The following is a 27,860-nucleotide window of genomic DNA, read 5'->3' as shown; positions in this document are numbered from 1 at the left end:
AATAATTCTTCCCTTGGTGAAAAACAGTAAGTCTGAAGACAAGACCTTGAAATGACACCTGTGGGTACGTAGGGTAGACAGATGGCTCCCTAGGCTGAGAGGGAGCGGGGAGGAAAGGGAAGTTGAGGATGGGTATATCTGGAAGCTGACTTGGCCTGCTTCGTGGTTGCCATTCTGCCATACCCTGGTAGCAACGTATGATCCCCGATCACTATAGTGCCTGAGAAAGGTCAGTGAGCCTTCGCGGAGATTTCTGCTGGGCCAAAGGAACAGTTGAGTGAGAACCCTTCAAACCCACTTCTCTTAAAAGCATGCTGAATTTCCATCTGTGGCTTTTTGTTCAAAAATGACTCTCCCTCCCCAACTCCCACCTGTCGAACTCACTGATTTCAGTTAGGTTCTGGGAGACGTCTTGTACACACGCTAAGCAACTAAATATACAAATGGATAATGGCCAGACCATATATAAGACAGAGCTCAGACCCGCCGTCTGTAGCAACCAGCATAGGAGGCCAAACAATAGCTCTTACAGCAATCAACCCCAAACTGCCAGGACTTGATTAATAGCTGTCAGTTTCCTTAAATCCTGTCCCCGCTTCCAACTTAGAACTGATAGGCTAAAGCCAGATGTGCACCCCTGACCAATGCCACAGGAACCATTCACACACGCTAGCCTACAGCTTTCCCCACCGACAGCCTCCGACCGTGGCACATCTGGAGCCCTCCCCCTTTTCCACCAAAGCTTTTCCATGCCCCTCCCTGCCCCAGTCTCTACCAAATGCAAGATGGTGGCTGACTTCCTTGCGAGAGCAAGCTCCAGATAAATAGCCTTGACTTGTTCTCAGTGGATGATTTGCTGATTTCCGGAGCTCATACACGCTCACACGTACACGGTTTGCTGGGAAGCTGGGGCTGCTCCACAACGGCCGACACGATGGCTGAAAACACACCTCCAAGTACACACCAAGTCCTCAGAACAGACTTGGAGGAGGAAGCAATTCTGAAGGGATTGATGGACTCTTGCGTCCAGATGAAGAGCAAAGAGGTCCAAGAGATGGAGATCATTGCGTTTTGACCAAAAACTTCATTAACCTGGAGACAATGGAGTAATTGTCCTGTGGCAGACAAAGCAAAATGCTCTAGACTTGGCCAGAGCTGCCTGAGCGGCCGGGCCACAGATCCCCACAGCAGTGCCGGCAGTGGAAAGGGCCACAGTGACCACTGAGCACAGTGGACGGGACCCACACGGGCAGATAGCCCTGTCACCTCCTCACCGCTGAGCGCGTCAGGAAGGCAATAGGCGTCTCATTTTTTTAAATCTATGAAAATGAATGAACTTTCCACCCTCACCCAACTCACCAGACCTACATTAGACCCAACTGAAAGAGATACGCCTTGGGAAAGGGACAGCATTTTCTAGACTAAGAACAAATGTCATGGATGGAGGGCATTAATTACATTGTACCTGTATTTTGCAGGGAGAAGCAGTTGGAAATTAAATAAGTAGAAATTTATAATACTAATTTAAAAGAGGACTTGGCTTGTATTCCTGGCTCCCTCTCTCACCAGTGTCTGATATTTTAAAAGCTTCAGGAGAAGATTTAGAGTTTTTCTCCAGACACGACTCTACAAAGAGAGTATTTAGAAGCGTTGTTTGGAGCTTGGCAAGTTAGGAGGGGTGGGGGGGGAGGGGACACCACATTGGAGGCCCCCCTCCCCTGTCCTGGCACAGGCCTCCATGGATGGGAAGAGAAGGTGCTAATGTATCTTCATTCTTCCTTGAGAACGTCTGCCAATGACTTAAACCAAGGACTCAATCCCGCTCCTGTTAATTAGGCTGACCTCGTGGAATCTACTAGAAGAAAAGCAGTCTGGAAAGCTGCACTGCCTCTGTCTCCACTGCTTCTGTGTCATCACGTGACACAGCAGTTGCCATAGAGATTATCAGTCGTGAGTGGATTGTCCACAAGTTGAACTTGCATCTGACAAGTCAAATTTGTCACTTTGTGGGGGGGGGGGGGGGGGGGGAGCAAAGAGGCTTACTATTTTTCTGTTGTTCTTGAAGAGATTTCCCTTGGCTCCTGACAATGCCCTCTTCCCCCTTCCAGCTCGGTGGGCTTTTTCCACATCGTGGTCCTGTACTGAAGAAAGGTGGTCTTATTTTCTCTCATGTTCTGTAGTATAAACATGGAATCTACGAAGCTGGTGCCCACGGCCCTCCATGATAATTTCTGGATAACGTAAAACGCACCCTGTGATTTGACTTCAGAACAGGTTGCTGTCTCTTCTGTGACGGGAATGGCGCGCCAGCGACTGGGTGTCTCTCCAACAGGAGGATCTCACGTCCTTCACTCCCACCACACCTGATGATCGTGTGTGTATTCACACGTGCGTGTGTGTATTCTGTCCTTCTCCTCTTTGTCCCTCAGCGGGTAATGACTTTCATGGACCGGCTTTATCAGGTTAAGAGGGAAACAACCATTTAAAAAAGGCCAGCCCCTCCAGCTGACCGCTTGCAAGAAACTGGGTTGGAGGCATGGAAAGAAGAGAGGCAGCCTGAAGGCATCCATTGCAGCTTTGGTGGGAAGGTAGGGAAGGAAGGTCCCTGCGCTGGATGGGCCTGCTTCTCCTGGTCCCCAACGTCCTTGTTTCTTCTTTGGTTCAGCTCCTAACCAGGGCCAAACCTTATAGGGACCTTTCATCAAGGAGTCTCTCATCGATGGTGGATGAAAGGACTCCCAAGTGTGAGGGCTGTACCTTTGTGTGTGGGTGCAGCTGTCAGATGTGGCCAACACCCTTTAAGGCCGTGATCCAGGCGCCCTCCTCTTAGAAGTCTTCCTAACCCTCCAGATGAGTCTAGGCCTGAACTGGGAAAGTGGGGTCTGGGGCCTCATCCCCAGATGGAGCCAGAAGAAGGCCTCATTGTGGGTGGAGAGATTGAGTCTCGACTGAGCGGTGTCCCCCTCCCCTGTTAACTATAGGCGCCAATAGAGTCCCCTTTCATCCGTAACAGAAAAGGTTCCGACAGACGTAGACATTTTCCCTGCATAATTCAGCTTCAAGATCACCGAAGACCAAACCAGAAGCAGTTCCTCAAGAAACAGCAGCAAGAAAAGCAAGAATTGCAATTTGATTCTGTAACTCTTAAGACAGACCCACTTCATTTCAGCTCAACTGACCAGTGGTTGCACCCCAGACTTTCATTCTGTGACCCTGCCTGATGTCTTTCATTCTCAACTCAAGGGCACGCTGGTAGCCTCTCCTTCTACACTCATTTAAAGTCTTAAAAATCACCCTTGGGATTCTCTCTGGCCAAAGACAGGAGTCTTGCTTAATAAGACCTTGATCTGAAAAATGTTAAAGAAAAACAAAGCAAAAGAGTAAGAAAGAGCATGCATCTGTCTTTTTATTTTTACTGCCTTATTTTATTTATTTTAGAGACAGAAAGAGAGAGAGCACACGAGGGTGGGGGAGAGGGGCAGAGAGAGAGGGAGAGAGAGAATCTTAAGTTCCATGCTGAGCATGGACCTAACACGGGGCTCGATCCCATGACCCTGAGATCTTGAGCCAAAATCGAGAGTCGGGGGCTCAAGTGACAGAGCCACCCAGGTGCCCCCCTTTTTTTCTCTTTGATAGCTATGGTGGGAGACTCTCTTTGTTCAGCAGAGCACCTTAATGCATTTGGGACTATGGACAGCAAGCCTGGGGCTCTGCATGGAAACAGATTGGAATTGAGCAGAGGACTCTGGCAGCTGTGTGAGAGAGGGAGAGAGAGAGGGAGGGAAGGAGGGAAGGAGGGAGGGAGGTGGTCCACAATACAGGGGCAGGCTGGCACCAGAGGGAGGCCAACCAGGGACAGTGGGGAGGTTACTGCATTTTCTTGTGCCTCTTCCAGTGACTGACCCAGCACGGCTGGCCACGTGGGAGGACTTAATGAGGTTGGACTCTCCCAGTGCCTCCTTTCAGGACCTGGCATAGATGTGTGTGTGCGGTGGGGGGACAGGACAGAGCACCCGGGCCTGGGAGGGGCTAGTGATCTTCCCTCACTAGAAATCTACCTTGCACAGCAGCCTGTGGGACAGCGGGGGTGGACACTGGTCCCCTCACTTGCTGCAGGCTCCAGAGGGACAGTCCGCTGGCTCCCACCGCTGGGGCCCTGCGGCAGGTGGCTCAGGAGAAGACTGCCCATGACAAGATCCATGCTGGAACTGGCCAGTGGCTGACGTGGGTGTAGGTCCTGCAGGCAGGAGAGCGAGGCTCCAGAAATGCCGGTCCGGGTCCGGGTCCAGGTCCTCTTGTGGCCAGAGGTGTCGAATGAGTCACAGGGAAATAAGGGAGGCAGGTGGCCTTCGCACAGAGGGGCAGGTGTTGTCAGAGCATTTGCTGCAGGGTGCCGACCCCACGTGACAAGGGGCCTGATGCCACCAGGTAAAACCGGGCAGTCCCCCGGGGCTGAGCTCCTGACTGGGAAATCACCCCCCCCCCCCCCCGGGGACTTTGTCCTTCTAAGGCTGCCCTGGGCCACGTCCTTCGGTGCCCAGTGGGAACAACAGGGGATGATTGAGAAAGACCTGTTTCTCTTAGGAAGGCCAACCCCATGTATTGACCAGGCACTGTTGGTGTGGGAGTGTGTGTGTGTGTGTGTGTGTGTACATGAGTGAGTTTAGGTGTCTGTGTATGCCTGTGTATGTGTGCACATGCCGGAGTGTGTGTGTACGTTTACACGTATGAATGTGTGCTTGGTATGTGTGTAAATGTGTGCCCATGTACGTTCATGTGTCTGTGTACGTGCGCACGTGTGTGAATGTGTATAGGTGTGTGAATGCGTCTGTGTGTGTGTGTCCGTGTAGGTGTGTGTTAGTGGTGAGAGCTGGCTCGCTTCCGGAAGCCTTGAACTTGCGGCTGGCCCGGGCACCCGCACTCAACGCCCCTGGCTGGAGCCCAGCCTGCCTTCTCCACTGAGACGGCAGGCTGTCGGGCTGCTCTGGGCTCTCAGGGGCTGTCACCCTGGTCGGACAGGTACCATGGCTCGGAGCTGAAGTTCAGCTACCCTCGGGTGGATGTGGCCCCGAGCCGACCACGGCGCACGCCTTGCTGAGCAGAAGCCGTGCAGCCGACACAGCCCCTCTGGCCGTGCTGAGCCCCATCACCACCGGAGCGTCGGCTCTTACTCTGCCAACTGTCCTGCTGAGACTGTCTCCATTAGCCCATTTTGGAAATGGGGACCCCGAGGCATGAAGCGGGGTAGCCCACGGTGTGCAACCCAGTTGGGGTCTAAACTAGACTGGGGCCTACAGGGTCTGTGCTTGTTCCGTGCCCCCGCCAGGCCAGCCTGCAAGTGCCCACTGGGCACACGGGCCCACGGGACAGACGTCTAGTATCGGGGCTGGGGGTCTCTCATTCTCTGTAAACTGAGATGCATGGGGTCCTCTCTGTTTCTTCATGACCCCATATGTGGACCCCCTTCGGAGACGAAAGGGTGAGATTCTTCCGGGCCTCGTGTTCTGCTCTGTGCGTGGGTCTTGGCACCGGGAGAGCAGAGAAGGGCGTCTTCGTGCCTGTCTCCTTCCCCGTCAGCTGCATAACGATGAGAGGCATCTTCCGGGCCAAGGCGTTGGTGGGTGGGAGTGAGGGGGCAGCTTAGACCCAAGAGACGTCAAGGCAGAGTGGCCACCTCGTGTATCTTGCCATACAACATAGGGAACAAACAAAAGTCTTCTAAGTACAATTCTGTTAGAAGGTCCAATTAAAATAGAAGGTTTTTGTAAAAGCAGCATCCCCCCCCCCAAATAATTGCAATATTGTATCCAGGGGGAAATCCCCCTGCATCAGACTGTTCCCCTACCCCACCCTCACCACCCGCCCCCCCCACCCCGGCCATAGGAGGAGCAAGCCACAAGCACAAGTGCCCCACTCCTGGTCATAATCTTATCTTCCTGAGTGCTGCTGGGCACTGCTGGGCACATGGCTCTAGAAGCCCGGCACTCCAACCCTTTTCGTGAACAGAGATGCAGGCCAGGAGCCAGAACCAGAAGATAAATACATAAAAGCAGAAACTTCATGTGCTGTTGCGGCTGAAAGGTAACAGGTAGGGGCCTTACCGAGAAGGAGGGTCTCCAGAAACCATCTAGAAACGCACCCCCGAGCCCCACCCGCAGAGGCCCAGCTCACAAGGGGCCGCAGGCTCGAAGAGGGTCCTGTGTCCAGTGCTGCGGGTCGGCAGGGCTGGTGCTGCAGAGAGAGAGAGAGCACCTGCGCCAAGCTAGGTCCTGCCCACTGCCTTCTTCCTCATTCCAGAGAAAGGCAGAGACTCCTCTGGAAGTAGCTACGAGTTAACAGTCACTCACCCCTCCCAGGCCGCCCACAGACCTGCTCCTTCCAAGTGTTTGACTGGTTCTTCATTTATACAGCGGCCCATCTTTGAGAAGCACTTTGGCGATGAGCTGTGGGTCACAGGGTCAATCTTAAGGGGCCATTTTCTCCTCAAGGTCATGGTCACTGGCTGCCCTTCCATACCCATGGAAGGTGCACAATGCACACTGCCCGTCGCCCAGGGGACAACCAGAACCTCTGGAGGCATGTGCGTCTCCCTCTCTGCTTGGCCCAAGCCCAAACCCAAGCCCAGACCCAGACCCAGGCCCAGAGAGGTTTGCCCCAAGCTTCCCGTGGGGTGACAGGGACTGAAGTCATTCGTGTGACACACTGTGACCAGTCTCTTCACCTCCCTGTTTGGGGTGAGTGCCATGGCAGGGTCTCAGGAGAGACCTCCATCCGTCCACCCTCCTTAGCCCACCACAGAGGGAGGTGTGAGTGGTCACAACCCAGCTCTGAGCCAAACAGTCTGGGCTACATTCCAGGCTCTTCTGGCTGGTTGTGTGGCCTTGGGCAGCTCAGCTGTCTGGTTCTGTTTCCTTATCTGTAAAATGGGGATGAAAACAGTACCCACCTCACAGGGCTGGACCTAAGGATTAAATGAGGTTTTCTGTATGTACATAGACACATATACATGCTCACATATACGGCATTACGTGTGTAAATGTAAATGACATATATATTTCAGTGTCTAGGTATATACTTATGGGATTATAAGCACATATAAAGTTTAAAGTTCTTAGAACAACGCCTGGCACTGTTGTAAAGGCTCCGTAAATGTTAACTGTGGCTGTGGCTGCTGGTGTCCCCCTGGTTACTGTCATCATGACAAATACAGCTTTGGAATCAAGGCAGCTGGGTTCATTTCAAGTCTCCATCTATACCCTTAAGGTACCTGTGAGCAGAGGTGAGGTTTCTCAACCTGTCCAAGCCTCCCTCAGTATCAGCATTTTATTATTTTTTTATTAAAAAATTTTTTTAATGTTTATTCGTTTTTGAGATAGAGACAGAGTGCGAGCAGGGGAGGAGCAGAGAGAAAGGGAGACACAGAATCCGAAGCAGGCTCCAGGCTCCGAGCTGTCAGCACAGAGCCCGACGCGGGGCTCGAACTCACGAACTGTGAGATCATGACCTGAGCCGAAGTCGGATGCCCAACCGACTGAGCCACCCGGGTGCGCCCCGCCCCCCCAATATCAGCATTTTAAAATTAGCTAGAAGGGTGCCTGTCTGGCTCAGTCAGAAGAGCTTGTGACTCTTGATCTTGAGGTTGTGACTTTGAGCCCCATGATGGGTATAAAGATGACAAAAACAGAAATAGACTCCAAAAAAAAAAAAAAGTTAAAAAAAAAAAAGAACTAGAAATTGTGGGCCTTAAACTGTACACTTAAAAATGATTAAAACGGTAAATCGCAGGTTATGTATATTGTATATTTTACCAAAATAAATAAATATATAGCACATGAATCAATATGAGACACTTGTCACACAAATATCACAGATACATCAAACAAAGCCCATAATTTTAATGATAGTATTACTTGGACGAGGCAACGTTATGGCACACACACACACACACACACACACACACACACACAAAATGAGTTAATTTCAAGTCAGTTAAAAACATCTTCAGTAACTGATAGTGCAGGAGGCACCCTGGAGACTGGGGAGGCCTTGCAAGCGTCCCCGCAGCATGTGTCTAGGGCCTGGCATTTACAAGAGACCTTGGAAGTGGGCCTGGGAATCCGAGACGTGTCCCTGTGCGATGCGACAGTGCCAGGGCCCCTGTGGCTCTGGGATGGAGCATCTACGTGTTTCTGCACCAAAGGCAAGCTGGAAGCCCTATAGACACTGCACTCGGGCCTCGGGATAAGATGTTCCTCATGGATCTTTCCAGCACTGTCTAGGCAAGAAGTTTCCTTCCAGAACTTTACAGACAGCATGATCCAGCACAGCCTCATAAGGCAACTGGCGTCCCTCTCCCCTGCTCACCACCAGGGTGACCTAAGATGTGTTTATCCCAAAGCTCCAACAGCGAAAGTGTGGTTTTAGCGTGATGCCTCCAGGAATAAAGGTGATCGAGGAGGTAGGGGCTAAGGAGAGCTGTCCCTTATCCCACGGTACCCACATACCTTGTTCTGGTTGCCCAGGCCATATGACAGGGCCTCTGCATTCTCACCAGGACAAGCCTGCTGCTTTCTTCGATCCAGACACAGGGTTCTGGGCACAGCAGGGTGGGAGTGGTGTGGACCATGAGTGGGAGCCCTGCTGGGCATTGCAGCAGGGACACCCCATTCGCTGGGCATCCCCATATGTGGGGTACCATGCAAAGCACATTCTCGTTCACCTTTTGTCCTAATCTTTCTCAGAAAACCTTCAGTTAAGGCCGTACGATGCTCTGTGCAGAAGAGAAATCTGAGGGGAGCCTGGGTGGCTTAGTCGGTTAAGTGTCCGACTTCGGCTCAGGTCATGATCTCACAGTTCTTGCCCGCATCAAGCCTGCTTCAGATTCTCTGTCTCCCTCTCTCTCTCTCTGCCCCTCCTCTGCTCATGCTCTCTCTCTCTCTCCCTCTCTCTCTCTCTCTCAAAAATAAATAAATAGATATTAAAAAGGAAGAAGAAGAAGAAGAAGAGAAATCTGAGGTAAAAGATTCAGCAATTGCCACTGGGTCCCAACACCAGTAGGAAAAACAGAATCTGAACCCAGAATTGTCTTTCTCCCAAACAATGCTGTTTCTTCCACTGCCCATATCTCAGCAATTCACGTGCCAATATGTCCCACATTTACTTATTATTCTCTTCACATCAACTTTAAATTAACTCGATTTCTACCTAACCTCATCCTAAGCAATAATGTTCATGAAATCATGGATTCCATGTTCAAGTTTCGCTTTTTCCAACTCTCCTTAAAACCACGTACGACCGTTAAAGTCAGGCACCCGCCGCCTGCCGCCATCTTGCTGGTCACCATCCCCACCGCGCTCTGGGAAACACCGCAGCCGGGACGTGGATATGAGAAGAGTTTCACGTGCAAAACTGGAAATGGATCCCGACCCGAGTCTGGAGTGATTAGCTAGTGGATTTTAGGCTGGTCTCTAGAGGTGGTTCTGGGAGTCCCCCAGCCAGGCGGGGGGGGGGGGGGGGGGGGGGGGGGGGGGGGGAGGAAAGGTCCAGACTGAAAGGGGCAAGGGAGGCAGAGGCGCCGCTAAGAGATAGGCTGTTGTGCGCAACTGCACCATGTTCACACGATAACCAAAACCTGAGGGTCTACACAACAGAAATTTATTCTCTCACAGTTCTGGAGGCCAGAAGTCTGAAATGGGGGTGTGGGCGAGGCTGTGATATCTCTCTGAAGGCCCTAATGGGGGTCCCCCTTTGCCTCTTCCAGCTTCTGGTGGCTCCCAGCAGACCTCGGCTTATGGCCACGCCACTCCAGTCTCTGCTTCTGTCTTCCCACGACTCTGTGTGTGTGCGTGCGTGTGCGTGTGTGTGTGTGTTTGCGCATGCGTTCCTGGGTCTGCTTTCTCCTTAAGATCCCAGCTGCTGGGTTAGGGTCCACCCGACTCCCGCACAGACTCCGATATGGTAGATGGAGTCCAAGGACATCCGGAACTGTGAGATCAGAGACAGCAAATGCACGACCCACGTGCCACCAGCTGTCCATCGTTCAGCAATTCACTGAAGGCGCAGACACACTGATGGGAGAAAGAGGCAGACTCCCGTAAGAGGAGACAGCGTGAGGGAGGCCCCAAAGCAGAAGGGCTCCAGGCTGAGGGGCTCCCTGGGGCCTGGGGTGGGACTGCTGTGGCTCTCTTCAGAGGGGCAGGCCGGGCAGGAGTGCAGAGTGCACTTGTCTCCTGCTCACACCTTCCCCTACTGCGGTTGGGGTGGCGCTGGGCTCTGAACAAGGAGCTGTAGAGGGAACACTGCGGTCCAGGGTCGGTGCAGGACGAGCCGTGGCTCGCTGGGGTTCGCCCGCTGCTGACAGACGCTGCCCTGGGGTTCGGCTGGTGTTACTCATCCACAGGTCAGTCTTCCATGAAAGAGAACGTCCCAGTCCTGGCGCGGCCCCTTGGTTCCTACAAGTTTTAAAACCATTTGGAAGTGGCAACAACATGCCCAGATGCCAGGCTCGGAGGAAGCCTGCCCTGGAGTCCTGCACTGTCTGGGGGGGGTGGGTAGTCCCCTCCCGATGCCACACAACCTGCCTGGGGCCCTGGGACACCAAGTTGCTGGAACTTAACTCAAGGGTGACTGGTGTGGCTTCTGCATGTGTACCGTTGGGGGTGGGGGATAGCTGAGGGGCAGACCCTTTCTGACATTGCTAGTCAGAGTGCCTCGGGATCCTCTGGCTTCACGTGCGGGCTGCCACTTCAGTCCCCACTAATTCAAAAGCCACACTTGAGCATTGTCCACAGGCAAGCCTTGGGCGAGGTCTTGACATACAAAGGCTTAAGGACTGTCCAAGGGCTGAACCACTAGGCTTATGGAGTGTGGAGATTGTACACACACACACACACACACACGGCAGACACACAAAGTGGCTCACATAATTACGAAGGCGCAGAATTCCCAAGAACTGTCGTTGGCAAGCTGGAGGCCCAAGGGAGTCAAAGGTATTGTACTAACCTGAGTTCCAGAGTCAAAGCCAGCAGCCACAAGACCCAAGAAAAGCTGATGTTTCAGCTAGAGTCTGAAGGCAGGAAAAGACCAATGCCTCAGCTCAAAAGCGATCAAGTAAGAATTCCTTCTTCCTCAAGAAAAGTCAGCCTTTTTCTTCTATTCATGCCTTCAGCTGATTGGATGAGGCCCACCCACATGAAGAAGAACAATGCATTTTACTCTATCTATCCATTTAAAGGTTAAATTCATCCCAAAACACCCTTGTGGAATCGCCCTACACAGAATAATGTTTGAGCCAACATTTGGGCACTCCATGGCCCCATCTAGTTGACAAAAGATTAGCCATCACAGACCTCAAGTCAATCAGGTTCTCTCTTCTCAGGAATTTGCCATGGGACAGGGACAACTGGCCTCTGCCTTGCAAGACTTGGAACCCTATGGATAGAAGGCTTTCGTTCCCAACATCCTCCCAGTCTCTTCCACCCTTGTGTCCTACAAGACACCGCATCTTCCTGCCCCTGATGATGGTCATCTGCACACACTTTTCCTCAGATGAGCCTGGGCTGAGCTTCCCTATCTGTACCACCCCCCTGGGAACATCACCTCCTCCCTATCCAACCTTCCCCCGACTGGGGGGTCTTCAAGAACTCCTCCCACATGCTGTTACCACCGGGCAGGGTCAGCCCCAAGTCTCATGACAGAGTGTCCTCCACCTTCTGTATCGTCATGACTGCAGACTGGGGGTTTGTGCGTATGTTTGTTTTTATAGGCGGCCATTCACTTCCTGAGACATGTTTCCACCCGGATGCGCACCGACCCGCAGGGCTTAGCCATCCTGCAGGTGGGAGTTTCTAAAGATACCAGTATAGCTGGATATATGCTTTCCATCACAACTCCGGTTTTGGAGGCTTCCCTTTCCCTCCTCAGCCTGGGACATAACACGTAACTAAAATGTCACAGTGAAATTCTGGCCAGGAAGTGGGCCTTGGGAAATCTGCTTTGACAAGGTGCTTTGTTTTGTGAACAGCAGAGTGGGCAGGGCGGCCAATACCTTGGCAGTATGGCTGCATTTTTGCAGGGCACGAGGAAATCTGTGCCGTGATTTCATCACACCCAACGGGCGTATCTCTGGTCACGGGTTGAAGCCTCAGAGATGACCTAATGTAACCTTCTCAGTGGCCAGGTGGGGACACTGGGCACCCAATTTGCTCAAAGTCACACAGCCAAGCAGTAGGGAGCCAGGCTTCACACAGATCCACACGAATGAAAGACTGAAACGTAAAAACGAAGCTTTCCAACCATAACGGAAATATCTTTAAGACCCCATAGCAAGGAAAGAAGGACTTCTTAAGTGAGGCACAAGAAGCATAAACCAAGGGATGAAAGATGGGTACACTTGACCCCGTTAAAGTGGAGGACTTCTTTCCATCTTAACACAAAAGGGAAAGGTGATGTCTAAAGTCTGGGTTTGCTGGGTCCTTAGAAAATTCCTACTAAAAGCGAGAGGGAGGGTCTCGTGGGAAGGAACAACAGCATTCACTCAGGCCAGGCAGGGCGCCAGGCCCCTTGAGAATGTGTCACCCTAACAACAGTGCTAGGAGGCGAGAGTGTTCCCTGTCACACAGAGGAAACTGAGGCTGGAGAAGCCCGCTGCCTGTGTGCTGGGCCCCAGGGCACCACCTTTGCCTGCCTCTGCAAGCTTCTCCTGCCAATCTGCCAACTCCCCTGTCTCTCCCTCCAGTCAGCCCAGCAGTCCAGGTGCCCTTTATAAAATGCAGGTGCATTTTTCAGTAGGGGCACCTGGGTGGCTCTGTCGGTTAAGCGTCTGACTTCGGCTCAGGTCGTGATCTCACGGCTCCTGGGTTCGAATCCCGTGTCAGGCTCTGCACTCTCAGTGCAGAACTGGCTTCAAATCCTCTGCCCCCCCCCCCCCCCGCACCCTCCTCCTGTCTCTTGCTCATGCTCTCGCTCTCAAAAATAAACAAACATTAAAACAAAACAAAATGCAGGTCAGACCACATCACCCTATCAGCAGACCCACCGGGGGTGCCCGACAACACATCGCATAAAATGCAAACTCCTTCCCAGCCTACAGAGGGACCTCGATGACATCTCCTCTCTTACCACCCTGCCCTTCTCCCCTGCTCCAGCCTCCAACCCTTCCTCAGGGCCTTTGTGCAAGCTGTTCCCGCCCCAGAGACACTCCTTTGCTTTCCCTGGTGGCCAACACTACTCACCCTTAAACACCACCTCCTGGGAGAACCTTCCCCTGAGCCAGCCCCCCGTTCTCTTACTGCTGTGCAGAATTTAATTCCTGTTTATTTGTTTAGTTTTTGCTGCTGTAAGAGACTGTGTGCTCTGGAAGGGCAAGGAACAGGCTATTTTATGCTCGACTGTATTTTTAGCTCCAACACAGTGCCTGGCACATAATACACGCTCAATAAAAATGCGTATGTAGCCCGAATGCTGAATCCATCCTGAAATGCTTTGAGCCCAATCTCCAACTAGCTGTGTGACTGGCAAGAGTCTAAACTCACGTGGTTCTCTTGGTCTCCCACTCCCCTGGAGGCGGCTGTTCTCCCCACGATGGTGGCCTTGCTGGCTGTGGAGGACGTTGTAGGGAGGAGCTCCAGAGCCCAGGAAGGCACATCAGGGTCCCAAGGTTGAGGGGGTGAAGGAGCCGCAGCCAGTGGCCAGTCTGTGGATGAAACCTCGACGGATGGAAGAAGAAATTATCACCCCACTCAATGCTTGAGGAAACGAAGGCTCAGACAGGCTAAGCAACTCACCGAAGAGCACACAGTTAGGAAGAGGCAGGGGTGGGACGTGAATCTGTGGCTGCCTCGCACGGGGGAAGGGGTAGGGATGGTCTGGGAGGGCGAGTGGGAGTGAACGCCCCCGGCCCTGTCCTGACTGAGTTGGGATCCTCACTACGGACCCGCAGACGCACAGGAGAGCTGGAACCCATGAACAATTCATTGTATCACTGCCGACAGCCCGCACGCCGGCTCACTACGCAAACACTTCAAAGGAAAGGCATGCATCCGGCCAGTAGAATCAATAGCAGCTTCTGAGTCCAAAGGGCCATGAAGGACGTACCCTTGGCATGAGCTCTGTGGCCAGTTGTGCGAAGCTGGAGGTGGTGGGTTGGATGTGCAATCACCAAGACTTCTCCTGGGCACTGATGTCTGCAGGGACGACGCTGCAGACGGTCCGGGAGAATTCACTGGGTGAACAGGTGGGGGAAAGGCAAGGCCAGGCAACAGCACAGAGCGGATAATCCAAAGAGGCTGCAGCTGACAGGTGGTAGAGGGACGACCTGGGAGTTGGGGCACAAGAGCGACAAAGGTCTAGGTCGTGGGGGAGAGTGAAGCCGAGCAAGGGGGCCGGGGAGGAAGGATCACTGGGGATGGACCTGGGTAGAGCAGGTCTGGCTCTTACTTGTCCCTCAGCCCCCTGCGTCCTATGGTAATACGTGCCCCACAGCGGAAAACTCAGGATGGAGGTAGGGCTAACGGCAGGAGCGTTCTCTGCAACATTTTTTTTTTTTTTTAATGTTTCTATGTTGTGCAGAACATCTGGGAAGGTAGAAGACGCGGGAGTGCCCACAACGTGGCCCTCCGACAGTGGTCACGGGTTTTGGAAATCAGGGAGGGATGTGGCTTGGGTTGTGGCGGAGGGCAGGGAAGGCGGCATCGGTGGCCGATGCGGGTCCTCCCCAGATGCACACCGGACCCGGCGCAGCTTGGCAAAACGGTCAGGGAGAGGTAGCCATGGCAGAAACACTTGTTACGCGTGTTTTTATTGTGGAATATGCCACACGCTTCATGACGCGTATCACCCATTCAGAAGAGTGCCGAGCATGTATCTGAGCAGTTTAAGGAATAATCTTGAAGCGAACACTTGGGTGTCCATGCCCAAGGTTAGAAGAAGTAACAGCATCTTCCGGAACAGTCCTGCGGTGCCCCCCAAATGGTGTCTTCCTCCTTCCCTCCACTGGAGGTAACGACCCTCCTGATTTTTATGGTAGCTGCTCTCTTGCTTTTCTTTTCAAGTTAGCTACTTACAGACGATACCTGAAACGATTGCTCGGTTTCGAGGAGGTGAATAGGAAGAACAAACTTAGCTGTGCAAAAGCAAAGCACCATGGCTCTGAGACAAAAGCCCCGGGAAGATCTGATGCATCAGAGACTGGCCTCAGCTCCCCTGATAAATGACCCAATTCCCTGGTGTCCCGACAACCGGGCCGAGGCAGTCCCTCCAGTGGAGACACCCAGGCAATGAGGCCCAAGGTGGGGCGGTGTTCTGAGAAACCCACCTCCTCCTTCCCATCCAGCCTCTCCACCCTCCTCATGTCCTGGCGACGAGGGTATGGGTGACCCCCACCCCAGACACCCCCGGAATAATTGGGGTGGACGAATGGGACGATAGGGCGCATCGTGCCAGCAGGCATGACTGGAAGAGGGCGGCGATTAATCGGGACCCATGAGGAGTAAACTCAGGTCATTCGGTGGCCCCGGCAGGGAGGGCCATGTTGCAGGATGAAGTCCCCAGAGTAAGATCCTCAAGGGTGAAGCCTGGAGATGCCTAAGAATAAAGGCATCTATGGGGCGCTTGGGTGGTTCAGTCAGTTCAACATCTGGCTCTTGACTTCGGCTCAGGTCATGATCTCACAGTTCGTGAGATCCAGTCCCCAGTCTGGCTCTGTGCTGACAGCTCAGAGCCTGCTCGGGATCCTCTCTCTCTGCCCCTTTCCCCTTCTCAAAATAAATAAATAAACATTTTTTAAAAAAGAACAAAGACGTCTACTCCAATGTTCAGTTTGGAGTCCTTCGACGGAGTCCTCTGATAAACCTTTGTTGAATACCTTCTATGAGCCAGGCACCCCCACCCACCATTCAGTAAAGTCTATTACATACACGAATGTCTTTTGAAGAGTTTTTGTGGGATGTCAGTAAAGGGGCTGGCAATCTGTCTCTGGGTTTGAGGCTCTAGGGATATGGGGGATCATCCATACATGGAACCCAGTGGAAGCAGAAACATGGAGCTGGGTTCTAGAAAGCTATGAAAGTTGATAGCAATGTGGGTGCTGTTATCTAGACGTCATTCCCTACCACCTGGGCCCCTCTCTCCCTGTCCCACTGCCATCCATCGCTTCTTGTCATGGGTGTCTCTGTGGACTAGCTGCCTTCCTGGGTGATCATCAGCTAGTCAGGTGCAGGGATCCAGCTCAGGTTTCTCTGTCCCCACCCCATGGCTAGTATAATTTCTGATCACCGCTGACGGGTTAGAAAGAACTTTCTGAAGGGACAGACCATGACGTGTTTCATCATGATGCCGCTTTGCTTCAAATGAGACATTAGTCTAGAAGTAATCTCAGTTCTTCAGAGGACCCAGGACATTCTAAGAGCAAGAAGGTGACTACGAGCAAATAGTTGACACGTTTCTTAGAGGGGAAAGGATCATCGGAGTGTATATTCTTCCAGTCCTGCAGCCAATCGGTCAACTCTCTCACATTATCATTATGCAAATATTAAAGAAGGAAGACAATTGGCATGTCAGAGTGCCTACCGCATGCATTATATCTTTGACTCCTCCTGGATTAAAACAAAAATGCATCACGAAGTCCTGTAGTGCACCCGGCCCTGGCAAGTTCTCTGGCTGTGACCGAACCTTGGGGAAGAAGCGCTCTGGGCAGCACCACATTCACCTCTGGCCCGTGTCTGGTTCCCTTCGGGTCCTGTCCAGAGAGAAGGCTGGGGCCACCTTGGGCTGCTGTTACTGGGTCTGTGCACATTGCCCTGATGTAACGCTGAGGGCCCAGCAGGGCTGGGCCCAGAATGAGTGCTCTCCCTGTCCCATCCAGGGTGGCTCCTTTTGGGAAATCGAATCAGGACATGACCTTTAAATGGAGGAAAACCCCTCAGTGAGGGGTAAAAAATGAAATTCACTCAGTTCGCCCAAGAGCCAAACAAATAACAACCCCCCTCCACCCCCGACAGAAAGAGAAACAAATAATAAACAAATGTCATGCAAAACATTGGCATCTGCCTTTTCTCAAGACTGTGAGTCCAAACTGTGTTATATGGAGAAAATCTCCCGTCTTCCCTCAAACAACGGGCTTTACCAAACAACAATGACAATTAACCTCCAGATTAATAAATGTTAAACAGCCTCCTGATCAATAGTGAAGGAGCTCAAATCACCCTCCTTGAATCGATGGGGGAAAGTGACCAGAGTGAAGATTTCATTGGGCCAGGAGGGACCTGAGAGCCAGAGGTGACTTCTGTGGGTGGGGCTTTTTGCAGGGACCCCAACACCACCTGCAGGATGCGGGGACCCCTCTCGGGCATAGCACCGATAGTTAATTATATTAAAAACTCCAACACTTTGTGAAATTATTTAGGTGATTAACATGTAAAGACTATACCTCTACATGTAAGGACTCCACCTCTAATTCCTTCTTCAAATTCTGATTTTGGACCCGGGACTAATTAAAAAACAAAACAAAACAAAACAAAACTGAGGCATTTGTAATTGTTGGAGTTTAGCCACTATGGGAGTTAACGTTTCCTGGGGGGGAGGGGGAAAAAAAAACATAAAAAATTGCACTAGAAAGTGAAATTGGATTTTAAAAAATCAATGAAGTAACCAGGCTATTAAAATGGAAAATAAGTCTGATGTCATTCTGAAAAATAAAAGGGTGAGTCACCTGCAGAGCCACTTAATTAAGCACAGGAAGTAACAAGAGAGCTTGAGTGATTTTCCCGGTTAATGTCAGTATTTCAAAATGAGTGAGGCGTTAGGCCAAGAGCATTCCTTCTAATCAGAGAGTTAAATCGGTTCTTTTGCCCTCAGGACATCTTGATACATTTGAAGTTGATGAAGAGCAAAAAGGAATGTATTACAAATTATCCCAACTGCACCGCACAGGCAAAGAACGGAGCTTTCTACTTGAGGTCCCTGGGGTAGCGTGTGATGGGGGCCACGGGGCAGGTTCTAGAACCCTTTGGAGCCTGGAGGCACTCTGGGTCTTGGGGGGGAGGCTGTGCCCACCTTCATAAGGTCCGAGGAAGGAATGTCCTCCCAGTGTTCCTGAGGATTGTAGCAGCTGAGAGCAGTGACTGCCAGGTTTGGGTTTTAACAGAAGTGACTTGGGACTTGCAGGCAACTCCGGTCCATTCTCATCTGAGCCAGTGCTGGGGGGTGGTTGCAGGGGGCCTGGCCAGGCCTCCCCTCCCGCCTCTGCCAAGCAGGTGGCCCGGCCGCTGTCAGCCCCAGCCAGCTCTTAAGTCTGGGGTGCGTTCCCCAGCACAGCAGCTGTGTTGAAGTGTCAGAGTCGACCCCAGGGAAGCCCGAGGATCACCGCCAAGGAGGCTCTGAGTTCTCTGAGGTTCTCTGAGAACCTCTCTGTGGGAGGAGCTCCTGGGGTCACTCCCAGATCCCAAACTACAGTAGCCTCAGAGGGTCTGTCCTGAGACCTAGTGCTCAATGCGTTACCCCCCATCCGCTCTCCCTGATCGGTTATCAAAGGCCAGTTTCCTTTAGCATAGTTCACACTTAGGTCTTTTGATGTTGGTTGGTCGTTGTAGATTCATTATTATCATTATTTAACTGTGCTCATAGGGCTAAACTGTGGGAACCTTAATCCTTAAATCTGATCTGGTTTGGGTCGGGTGGAGACCAGGCTTGTCCAGAAGAGCTGAGCACCGAAACAGAGCGTGGCTGGCAGCTAAGTGCAAAGACCAAGGGTCCTGGACCCACAGGGAGGGCCTCTTGTACCAGGAGCGTGGAGCCGCTTCCCCTTGATCACGAAGGCAGCCTGTTTCTGAATAAGCTGAGCTTAATTAGCGGTTACAACCCAAAACTGGCCACAACCAGGCACCTGCAGGTTTTAGGGAGCACCCTGTACCCTGAGGACAGCTAAACACTTTCCCGATGTTAATAGGGATAATGCTCCATTAGCGACATCAACATTAGTAACATTACATTAACATTAACATTATATTGGTAACATCAGAAGTGACTCTCCCCCCACACCCCCCACCCCCAGGATATTTCCTTATTGCTTAAAATTGACAATGTAGCACTGGGTTTTCACTTTAACTTTCTATATGTTTCTCCTTTCCCCATCCCACTCCAAATAGGGCTGCTCGACAAAAACATTGCACATAAGTATTTGGTGTTGATTACTTTTAACCCTACAGCCAACTAAGGAACCAGGTAAATGGATCATAATCCTCTTTTGAAGACTGTCCTGGAAGCAATAGCTGTGCCACATACATTTAGCTAATGCCAGCAGAGCACTGAGCTGCAATGCTGGGAGCTCCGGGAATAATAGGATATTAATAGGCAAGGGTGGGGCCTGACAGTTAAGTATATCCCTAGTAGTCCTGATTATTCTCACTTGAAAAATCTTTCCTAATTAGAGAGACCGCCGGGATCGGGGATGGGGGGCTGGAGGGAGGCGGTAGCATTCACCCTATGCAAGTGAAATAGAGCATATGGGTTGGGGGGCCAACACTGCAGGTTCATTGCCCTGTGCTGCTGTTTCAGCAGTGTGGGCTGCGCAGCTCACCTCCCCTTTCTGAGACTCACTTTACTCATCTGTTACATGGGATCAAGGAGATTCCTGGGACAGTCCTGGAAAGAGTTCAGCAAGTTCCCCAAGATAAGATAACTGCCTAACTCTTATTAGTAGCTACTGTATCAACATTTTTGTTCTAATTCAGTTTTTGTTTTAAACAGTGAGCTGAGAAGGCAAGGGAGAAAATACCGATTGATCTTTAATAGATGTTCGTGTACTCCAATCTGGCCTGAGGTCCTGTATAACATCGCTCAGAATTACCTTCACCGTTGCATGATTTCAGTTATCAGAGGCCAAGGGGAGCATCAGTGCAAGAGAGAGTCCAGGACCGGCTGGAGATCGCAGGAAAATGTTCTCTGCAAATTGCAGCCAGTGCTTTTGCTGAGGACAAACTCAGGATGGGTTTGCTCCTGACTCAGGTGCTGGCAAGGGGCAGCAGGACCAATCACAGGTACCTCCCTCGGACCCACTGCCCGCATTCCCTGCCTGCCTCCACCCACTGGGTGGGCACAGCTGGATGGCAGGGGGATGTGCTGGGAAAGTGTGCTGTCCTGATTTATAATAAATGTATTTTCCTCTTAGACCTTGTTCCAGGCCCAGAGCTCCTAAACCCTTGGAATTTCCCTGATAAGAGTGATAAAGGTGTCTTTGTTATGTTAATGAGGGGACTGCTGGAAAGCTTTTAGGTAACCCAGCCATTGGAAGTTGGTTGCCAGGAGAACCAACCGGGTGATCGGAAGGTTGGAAATTTCAGTCTCTGCCCCCCTCCAGGGAGGGGAGAGGGGCTGGAGTTTGAATCCATTGCCAATGGCCAATGATTTAGACACTCGCGCCTGTGTGATGAAGCCTTCACAAAATCCCAAGAGGACTGGGTTCAGACAGCTTCTCAGGTGGCGGAAACAGTTTGGGTGGTACCCCCGGAGAGGTCATGAAGTCTCAGAGCCCTGTCCCAGCACCTTACATCTCTCCCCTCTGGCTGTTCCTGAGTTGTGTCTTTTCATCGTAAGCGAGTAATCTAGGAAGCAAAATGTTTCCCTAAGGTCTGTGAGCTTCTTTAGCAAATGAATCCAACCCGAGCTGGGGTCTTAGGAACCTCTGATTTACAGCCCGTAGGAAGCACAGGTAACAGCCTGGATTTTGGATTGGTGTCTGAAGTGAGTGCATGCACGCGTGTGCGTGCATGCGTGTGTGCGTGTGTGTGTGTGTGTGTGTGTGTGTGTGTAAGGGGGAGTCTGGTGGGGCACCCTGGTGTTGTCTGAGCATTGCTCAGTGTTGTGGAGCAAGCACCCCTGCGCCCCACAACACATTGGAATTGGATCCAGGAGCCCAAAAGAGCGGGTTTGCAGTGGGAGGGATGGCATTCGGCACTGGGCACACGGGCCTTTAGGAAACTCTCTGCTGAGGTCCGGTCCACGTGCACCACCTTTCTTGCCCCTGTGACAGCGCCCTCAGGGCCACCCTTCTGCCTGAGGGACAGCTGCAAGCCGTGAACTGGCCTGCAAGGTTCCCAGGAGGTGTCACCTGCTGTGTCCAGGGGTGGAAGTTCCAATGTCACTTTGAAGTGGTGGTCAGTCAGTCATTGTAGAAGGAGACAGGAAAAGGAAGAGATAAAAGCCTGGGCCCCCCCCCCCCCGAAGCTCCCCCCGCCCCACGCCCCGCTCCCCTGGGGTTGTAAGACCCAGCCCTCAATTGCAATTCCCAGCAAGGCCTCTCCCCCTTTGAATCCCAACACTGTCCTTCATTGGGTCATCACCACCATCCACAACCGTCCATTCGTATCTTCCTTGCTGGTTCCATGTGACCAGGAGGGACTGGGGCTTGGACCCCCGGCTCTGCCACTCACTGGCTGCGCGCCCCGCCCTGGGGAAGATGGAAGCTCTGGCCACTTTCTCATCTGTTAAATGGGAAACGTTCCAGGCTTGGCACGTTTCTGCTGGTGACAGGCCTGGCGTGGAGTCAGCCTGTTTCTTTTCCCTCTTCAGATCACCCGCCCGGCCTGACCCCTCCTCCGGGACGTTTCCCTGGGTGACTGATCTCAGCCCCTGCTGCGGCAGCCCGAGCCCGCCTGCGTCCCCCACCCCAGCCACCCCGGCCCCCTGCGTCCTTCTGTGCCAGCTGGGCCCTGACCCCCCTCCTGGCTTCCCGCCCTGCCTCTGGCCTGGCATCGGTGCAAACATTGCAGATTGCTGAGACCAGGAACAGGTCGTACTTGCCATTCATTCCAAGGAGTCACTTCTGTCTCCCCGGGATCAGCTGCATGGGGAGAAGGGGGTGACATCACCAGACTTCACCAGTCTCTCCCAGAGGGGTCCTTTGCCCTGGGGACATGTCCCCCTCCAGCGGTGGGCCTGGAGCTGCTTCCTGTTGGAGTGGCCAAGATCTTGAGAGTTAGGCAGTGGGATCGCCGTTTTTTTCTTTTTCTTCGTGGGACAGCCCAGGGACCTCAGGTTGTGCAGCCAAAGTTAAAAAGCCACGAATTTTCTGTCTGGCACGGCCACTCCCAATGCACAAACATACCCCTAAGATTCCTGGGGAGGAGACGGTCACAGAGCCTTGTGTGGGTCCTGACCCTTGAATCTGGGAGGGGTTGGAGGTTCATCCAGGAGGGGCGTGGATTTCACGGAAGGATAGGGCTTTGGGCTGTGCCTCCTTGGTTCCTCCTACCTGTTGGCCCCCAGTTCCCTTTTCAGGGATGACATCTCCCCAGTGCGTTTGATGTGGATGGGAGAATGGTCTTGTAGGCCACCCTCCAGCAGGGAAGTCTGGGAAGCAAGCCCTCCTCTCCCTGTCCTGGGCCACTCACGGAAGGGGGTGTGACCTAGCCCTGGCTCGAAGGCCCTCACCCTGGGTGGTATCTGCAGTGACTAAAGCAGGAAGGAAGATCAGCGGGGCAGATGGACTCATCCGCTAGGCAGTCATTGTACTTCCTGCTTTCCCAGCCCTCTGGCGCAGTCCTGGTCTCCCGCTACGCCACCCCCAATTCCCAGATCCCCTCATCACCTGCCACTGCATTCTTTGTTCCTTTATTTTTTTTTTTACGATTTATTTATTTTTGAGAGAGACAGAGTGCCAGCGGGGAAGGACAGAGAGAGAGGGGGACAGAGGATCCGAAGCGGGCTCTGTGCTGACGGGCTGACAGCAGAGAGCCTGATGCAGGGCTCGAACTCACGAGCCCCGTGAGATCATGACCTGAGCCGAAGTCAGACGCTTAACCGACTGAGCCACCGAGGCTCCCCGAGAGTGTTTCTTTCTTACTAGTCAATCAATGGACTATATTTCTTCTAAAAGAGTGGATATTTTGCACCTGAAGGACTTTCTCTACCTGAGACACGTCTGATGCTCCAAAGCACACCAGTGGCCAATGGATTTTCTGGAAACGTGCATGGCTGTTCCATTTTGCCTGAGGAACATCTACAGCTAACACACTGTCCACATCCCAGGACAGGTCCCTGCGGAGCCTCTGGCTCAGCCTCGCCCTGGCCATCTGGATCTCAGGGGCACCTCCGTGGCAGAAGCTGAGGCACTCCACTCTGGAATGCCGTCACCCACACTTGTGAGGAATGAGGCTTGGGGACCATCGGGGGCCCGCAAAGGCCAGTGGTTCATCCCACCATGTTCCTGATGATCTGTGATGAGACTATAACCCACACATTTCTCTCAATCTTTTATTTATTTATTTAGTTAGTTAGTTATTTTTGAGAGACAGAGAAAGTGAGAGAGAGAGAGAGAGAGAGAGAGAGAGAGAGAAAGTGCACAAGCAGGGGAGGAGCAGAGAGAGAGGGAGACACAGAATCCGAAGCTGGCTCCAGGCTCTGAGCTGTCAGCACAGAGCCGAACACGGGGCTCGAACCCAGGAAGAGAGAGATCATGACCTGAGCTCAAGTCGGACGCTCAACCAACTGAGCCACCCAGGCGCCCCATCTCTCAATCTTTCTAAAAGTGTACAACTCAGGGGCTTTCAAGACTTTCGCAACGTTATGCAACCATTACCGTTGTCTATTTCCAAAACGTTTTCATTACCTCAAACAGAAACTCCGTGCCCTTTAAGAGTAACTCCCCGTTCTAGCGCTCCCAGGTCCCTCGTGCCCATTTTCCTTTCTGTCTCTATGAACTTTCCTGTTCTAGGTACCTCGGCTGAGTGGAAGCACACGAAATCTGTCCTCTTGTGTCTGGCTCTTTTCACTTAGCACAACATATCCAAGGTCATCCATGTTGTAGCATGTGTCAGTCCTTCCTTCTTTTGTAAGGCTGGATAATAGTCCGTTGTGTGTCAATACCAAGTTATCTTTATCTAGACATCTCTCGATGCATGTTTAGTTTGATTCCATCTTCTAGCTGTTAAGAAGCCTGCAATGAACATTGGTACACCAGTGGTTTTTATTATGCACTACATTAATACAGTGCATGACCTTCTAGAAGGGGTAGATGAGCATAACTGAGTTATTTTACATCAATCAGGAAAATACTTCCTTCCACCCAGGGGCACCTGGGTGGTTCGGCTGGTTAGCGTCGAACTCTTGATTTCGGTTCAGGTCATGATCTCATGGTTTGTGAGTTCAAGCCCCACATCTGGGATTCTCTCTCTTCCTCTCTTTTACCCCACCCTGCTCACACACTCCCTCTCTCTCAAAAGCAATAAATAGACATTAAAGAAAAAAAAAAGGAAAATGCTTCCTTGATTGATAGTCTCCAAACGCTTTGACACATAGTAACAATTAACTCCAGAGATGTGCCTCTTTCCATCAAACTTCACTGATACGAAAATCTGGAAAGCCTTTTTTCCCTTTCCCTGTTAGCGAACGTGTGGATGTGCACAGTGGCTATGCCGGGGATGAGCAAGCACATGGCCATGACGCTGATCCAGGGTGGAATCTCAAACCACATCTCTCCTTGGTTGCCAAGGCCAAACCCTTCGTCACTGTGGTTTTGATTTGCATTTCCCTAACAAATGATGCTGAACATCTTTTCATGTGCTTATTGACCACTTGTATATCTTCTTTGGAACAATGTCTATTCAGGTCCTTTGTGCCGTTTTAAACTGAGCTTGTCTTTTTGTTGTTGATTTGCAGGAGTAGTTTATATATTCTGGATATTAAATCTTTATCACATATGTGATCTGTAAATATTTTCTCCCATTCTATAGATTATCTTTTTACTTTTTTAATCACGTCCTTTGTGGGGTGCCGAGGTGGCTCAGTCAGTTGAGCGTCTGACTTCAGCTCAGGCCATGATCTCAAGGTTCGTGGTTCAAGCCCTGTGTCAGTTTGAGCCCACGTTGGGCTCTGTGCTGATAGCTCAGAGCCTGGAGCCTGCTTCGGGTTCTGTCTCCCTCTCTCTGTCCCTCCCCTGCTCACACTGTCTCTCTCTCTCTCTCTCTCTCTCTCTCTCAAAAAATAAATAAAACATTAAAAAAAATGTCCTGGCTCAGTCGGTGGAGCCTGTGGCTCTTGACTAGGGTCGTGAGTTCAAGCCCCACGTTGGGTGTAGGGATAGCTTAAAAATAAAATCTTTAAAAAAATAATGTCCTTTGATACACAAAAGTTTCATTTTGATGAGGTTCAGTCTAAGTATATTTTTCTTTTGTTGCTTATGCCTTTGTTGTCAAATCCAATAATCTGTTGCCAAATATGGCATTATGAAGGTTCACTTCTGTGTTTTCTTCTAAGAGTTTTGTGGTTTTGGCATCTATATTACGGCCACTGGTCCATTTTGAGTTACTTTTTGCACATGGTGTAAGGGAGAGGTTCAACTTCATTCTTTTGTCTATGGAAATCTACTTGTCCCGCACCATTTACGGAGGGGATTATATTTTCCCCCTTGACTTGGCGTTCTTGTGAAACATCAATTGGCCGTAGATGTGTGAATTTACTTCTGGACTCTCGGTTCTGTTCTGTTGATCCCTGTGTCTATTCTCATGCCGGTACCACACTGTTTGGGTTACTGTAGCTTTGTAGTAGTTATGAAATCAGGAAGTGCAAATTCTCTGACTTTGTTTTTCTATTTATTTATTTAAAGTATAAACGACACACAGTTATCTTATTAGTTTCAGGTGTGCATCATAGTGATTTGATGTTTGTATACACTACGAAATGACTCCCACAATATGTCTAGTTTCCATCTGTCACCATATACGCTTATTATAATATTATTGGCGATATTCCCTATGCCGTACATTACATCCTCAGGACTTATAACTGAAAGCTTGTGCGCCTGGATCCCTTTTACGTATTTTGCTCATTTTCCAGCCCCTCCCCTCTGGGGTAACCATCAGTTTGTCTCCAACATCTATGAGTCTGTTTCTGGTTTGTTTCATTTGTACCTCTGTTTTGGTTTTTAGATTCCACGTACAAGTGAAATCACACACTATTTGTCTTTCTCTGTCTGACTTATTTCGCACAGCATAATACCTTCTCGGTCCATCCATGTCATTGCAAATGGCAAGATTTCATTCTTTTTTATAGCCAAGCAACAGTCCATAGAGGTATCATCGTCTTCATCTTCTTTATCCATTCATCTCTCAATGGACACTTGGGCTGTTCTATACCTTGGCTAGAAATAACGCAGCTTTGTTTTTCTTTCTCAAGATTGTTTCGAATATATGGGGCCCTTTGAGATTCCATACGAATTTGGAGAATAGATTCCTTCATTTCCACAAAAAAGAAAGAGCTGTTGAAATTTTGATAGGGACTGCACTGAATCTGTAGATTGCTTTGGATAGTATTGCCATTTTCACAACATTAAGTCTTCCTACCCTTGAACACAGGATGCCTTTCCATTTATTTAGGGCTCCTTTAATTCCTTTCAGCAATCTCCAAAACTTTCTTCAGCCTATTTGTGTCTGTGACTCACATAACCTCTCAGGATAATGAGGGCCATATGTTTCCCTTACCCACTACATAAATTAGTGTTAAAGCCAATAGAACATGTTGTCTCTCTCAATTTTTGCAGGCGTTCTTAATTTCAGTATTTTCGGTTTTGGTAAGCAAATCCCAGTGTGTGCCTTCATGATTTCCTTGATATTATATATACATATGCCCTGTCAGCCACCACTTTCACAGATTAAAAACTCTCACTCTTGGGGTGCCTGGGTGGCTCAGTGGGTTAAGCGCCTGACTTCAGCTCAGGTCACGATCTCACAGCTCATGGGTTCAAACCCCACGTCGGGCTCTGTGCTGACAGCTCCGAGACCGGAGCCTGCTTCAGATTCTGTGTTTCCCTCTCTCTCTCTGCCCTTTCCCTGCTTGAGCTCTGTCTCTCTCTCTCTCTCTCTCAAAAAACAAATAGACTTTAAAAAACAAAACAAAACAAAACAAAAACCTCTCACTCTTGGGGCACATGGGTGGCTCAGTTGGTTAAATGTCCAACTTCGGCTCGGGTCGTGATCTCGCATGAACTCTCGCATGATCTCGCATTGAACTCACATGCTTTGTGAGTTCAAATCCCTCATTGGGATTGCTGCTGTCAGCACAGAGCCCACTTTGGATCCTCAGTCTCCCTCTTTCTCTGCCCCTCCCTTGTTTCTGCTTTCTCTCTCTCAAAAATAAATGAAACATTAAAAGAAAAAACCTCTGACTCTTGTTGGTATCCCCTCACACAGAGTTTTATCAGTTTCCCTTCTCCCAGTTCTGCTACATTTCCTATCCAATAAGCAAACATATTCAGCCAAGTTGTATACTGTCCAACCTGCTTTAACATCCGGGTGGGAGACACCCCAGTGTTCAGGGTATCAAAGAACAGACCTGCAATGTTGACCCTGTGTCCAGGTGCCATGGCAAGAGGTACTGAAAACCCATGGCCTTGACTTCCCAGAGAGAGGAGAGAGACCCAGTGAAGGAGAGAGGATTTCCAGCTGGTGGTTTAGGGGAGACCCCATGGAAGAGGACCCATTTAAAGAAGGAGATTACAGTATGGGGTCCTTAGACTCACAATTAGTTGCGTGTCATCAGAAGGTAGAGTTGGATTTTTATGAATGAGTTCCAGGAGGAATCTGAAACTTCTGAAAATGAATGCTGGGTTTGAGATGTATTCAGATATGTGCATTTTATGGGGTGGAGGCAGGAATCCATGGCTCTCATTAGATTCTCAAAAAAGTAGGTCAGTCTCAAGAAAGATCCTCCCGAATGAGGGGCTGATCAGAGGGCTCATTTCTCGCTTGTTGCTAGGAAGCTCAATGTGGATGTGGAGAGATATTATTATGTACACGGGCCAGAGGCTAACACATTCAGAAGCTCTGAACCTAGATTCAAGGTGCCTTCGTTGTCCTAAAATTGTATATTTG

At 50.8% G+C, this 27,860-nt stretch overlaps 1 protein-coding gene across 1 annotated transcript in view; it reads right to left on the bottom strand.

The window, feature by feature from the left end:
- LOC122215255 (NADH dehydrogenase [ubiquinone] 1 alpha subcomplex subunit 1-like) overlaps positions 1-24,466 on the bottom strand; it is a 56,453-nt gene extending 31,987 nt beyond the window's left edge. Inside the window, 2 exon segments of the mRNA XM_042930332.1 lie at positions 24,254-24,319; positions 24,322-24,466. Coding sequence (XP_042786266.1) covers positions 24,254-24,319; positions 24,322-24,466 — 211 coding nt within the window.
- Between the last annotated feature and the right edge of the window lie 3,394 nt (positions 24,467-27,860).

This window comes from Panthera leo, chromosome A3, assembly GCF_018350215.1.
Source record: "Panthera leo isolate Ple1 chromosome A3, P.leo_Ple1_pat1.1, whole genome shotgun sequence".
Taxonomy (NCBI): Eukaryota; Metazoa; Chordata; class Mammalia; order Carnivora; family Felidae; genus Panthera; species Panthera leo.
Note: the sequence above shows the minus strand (reverse complement) of the source record. Positions and strands in the feature narration are given on the sequence as shown.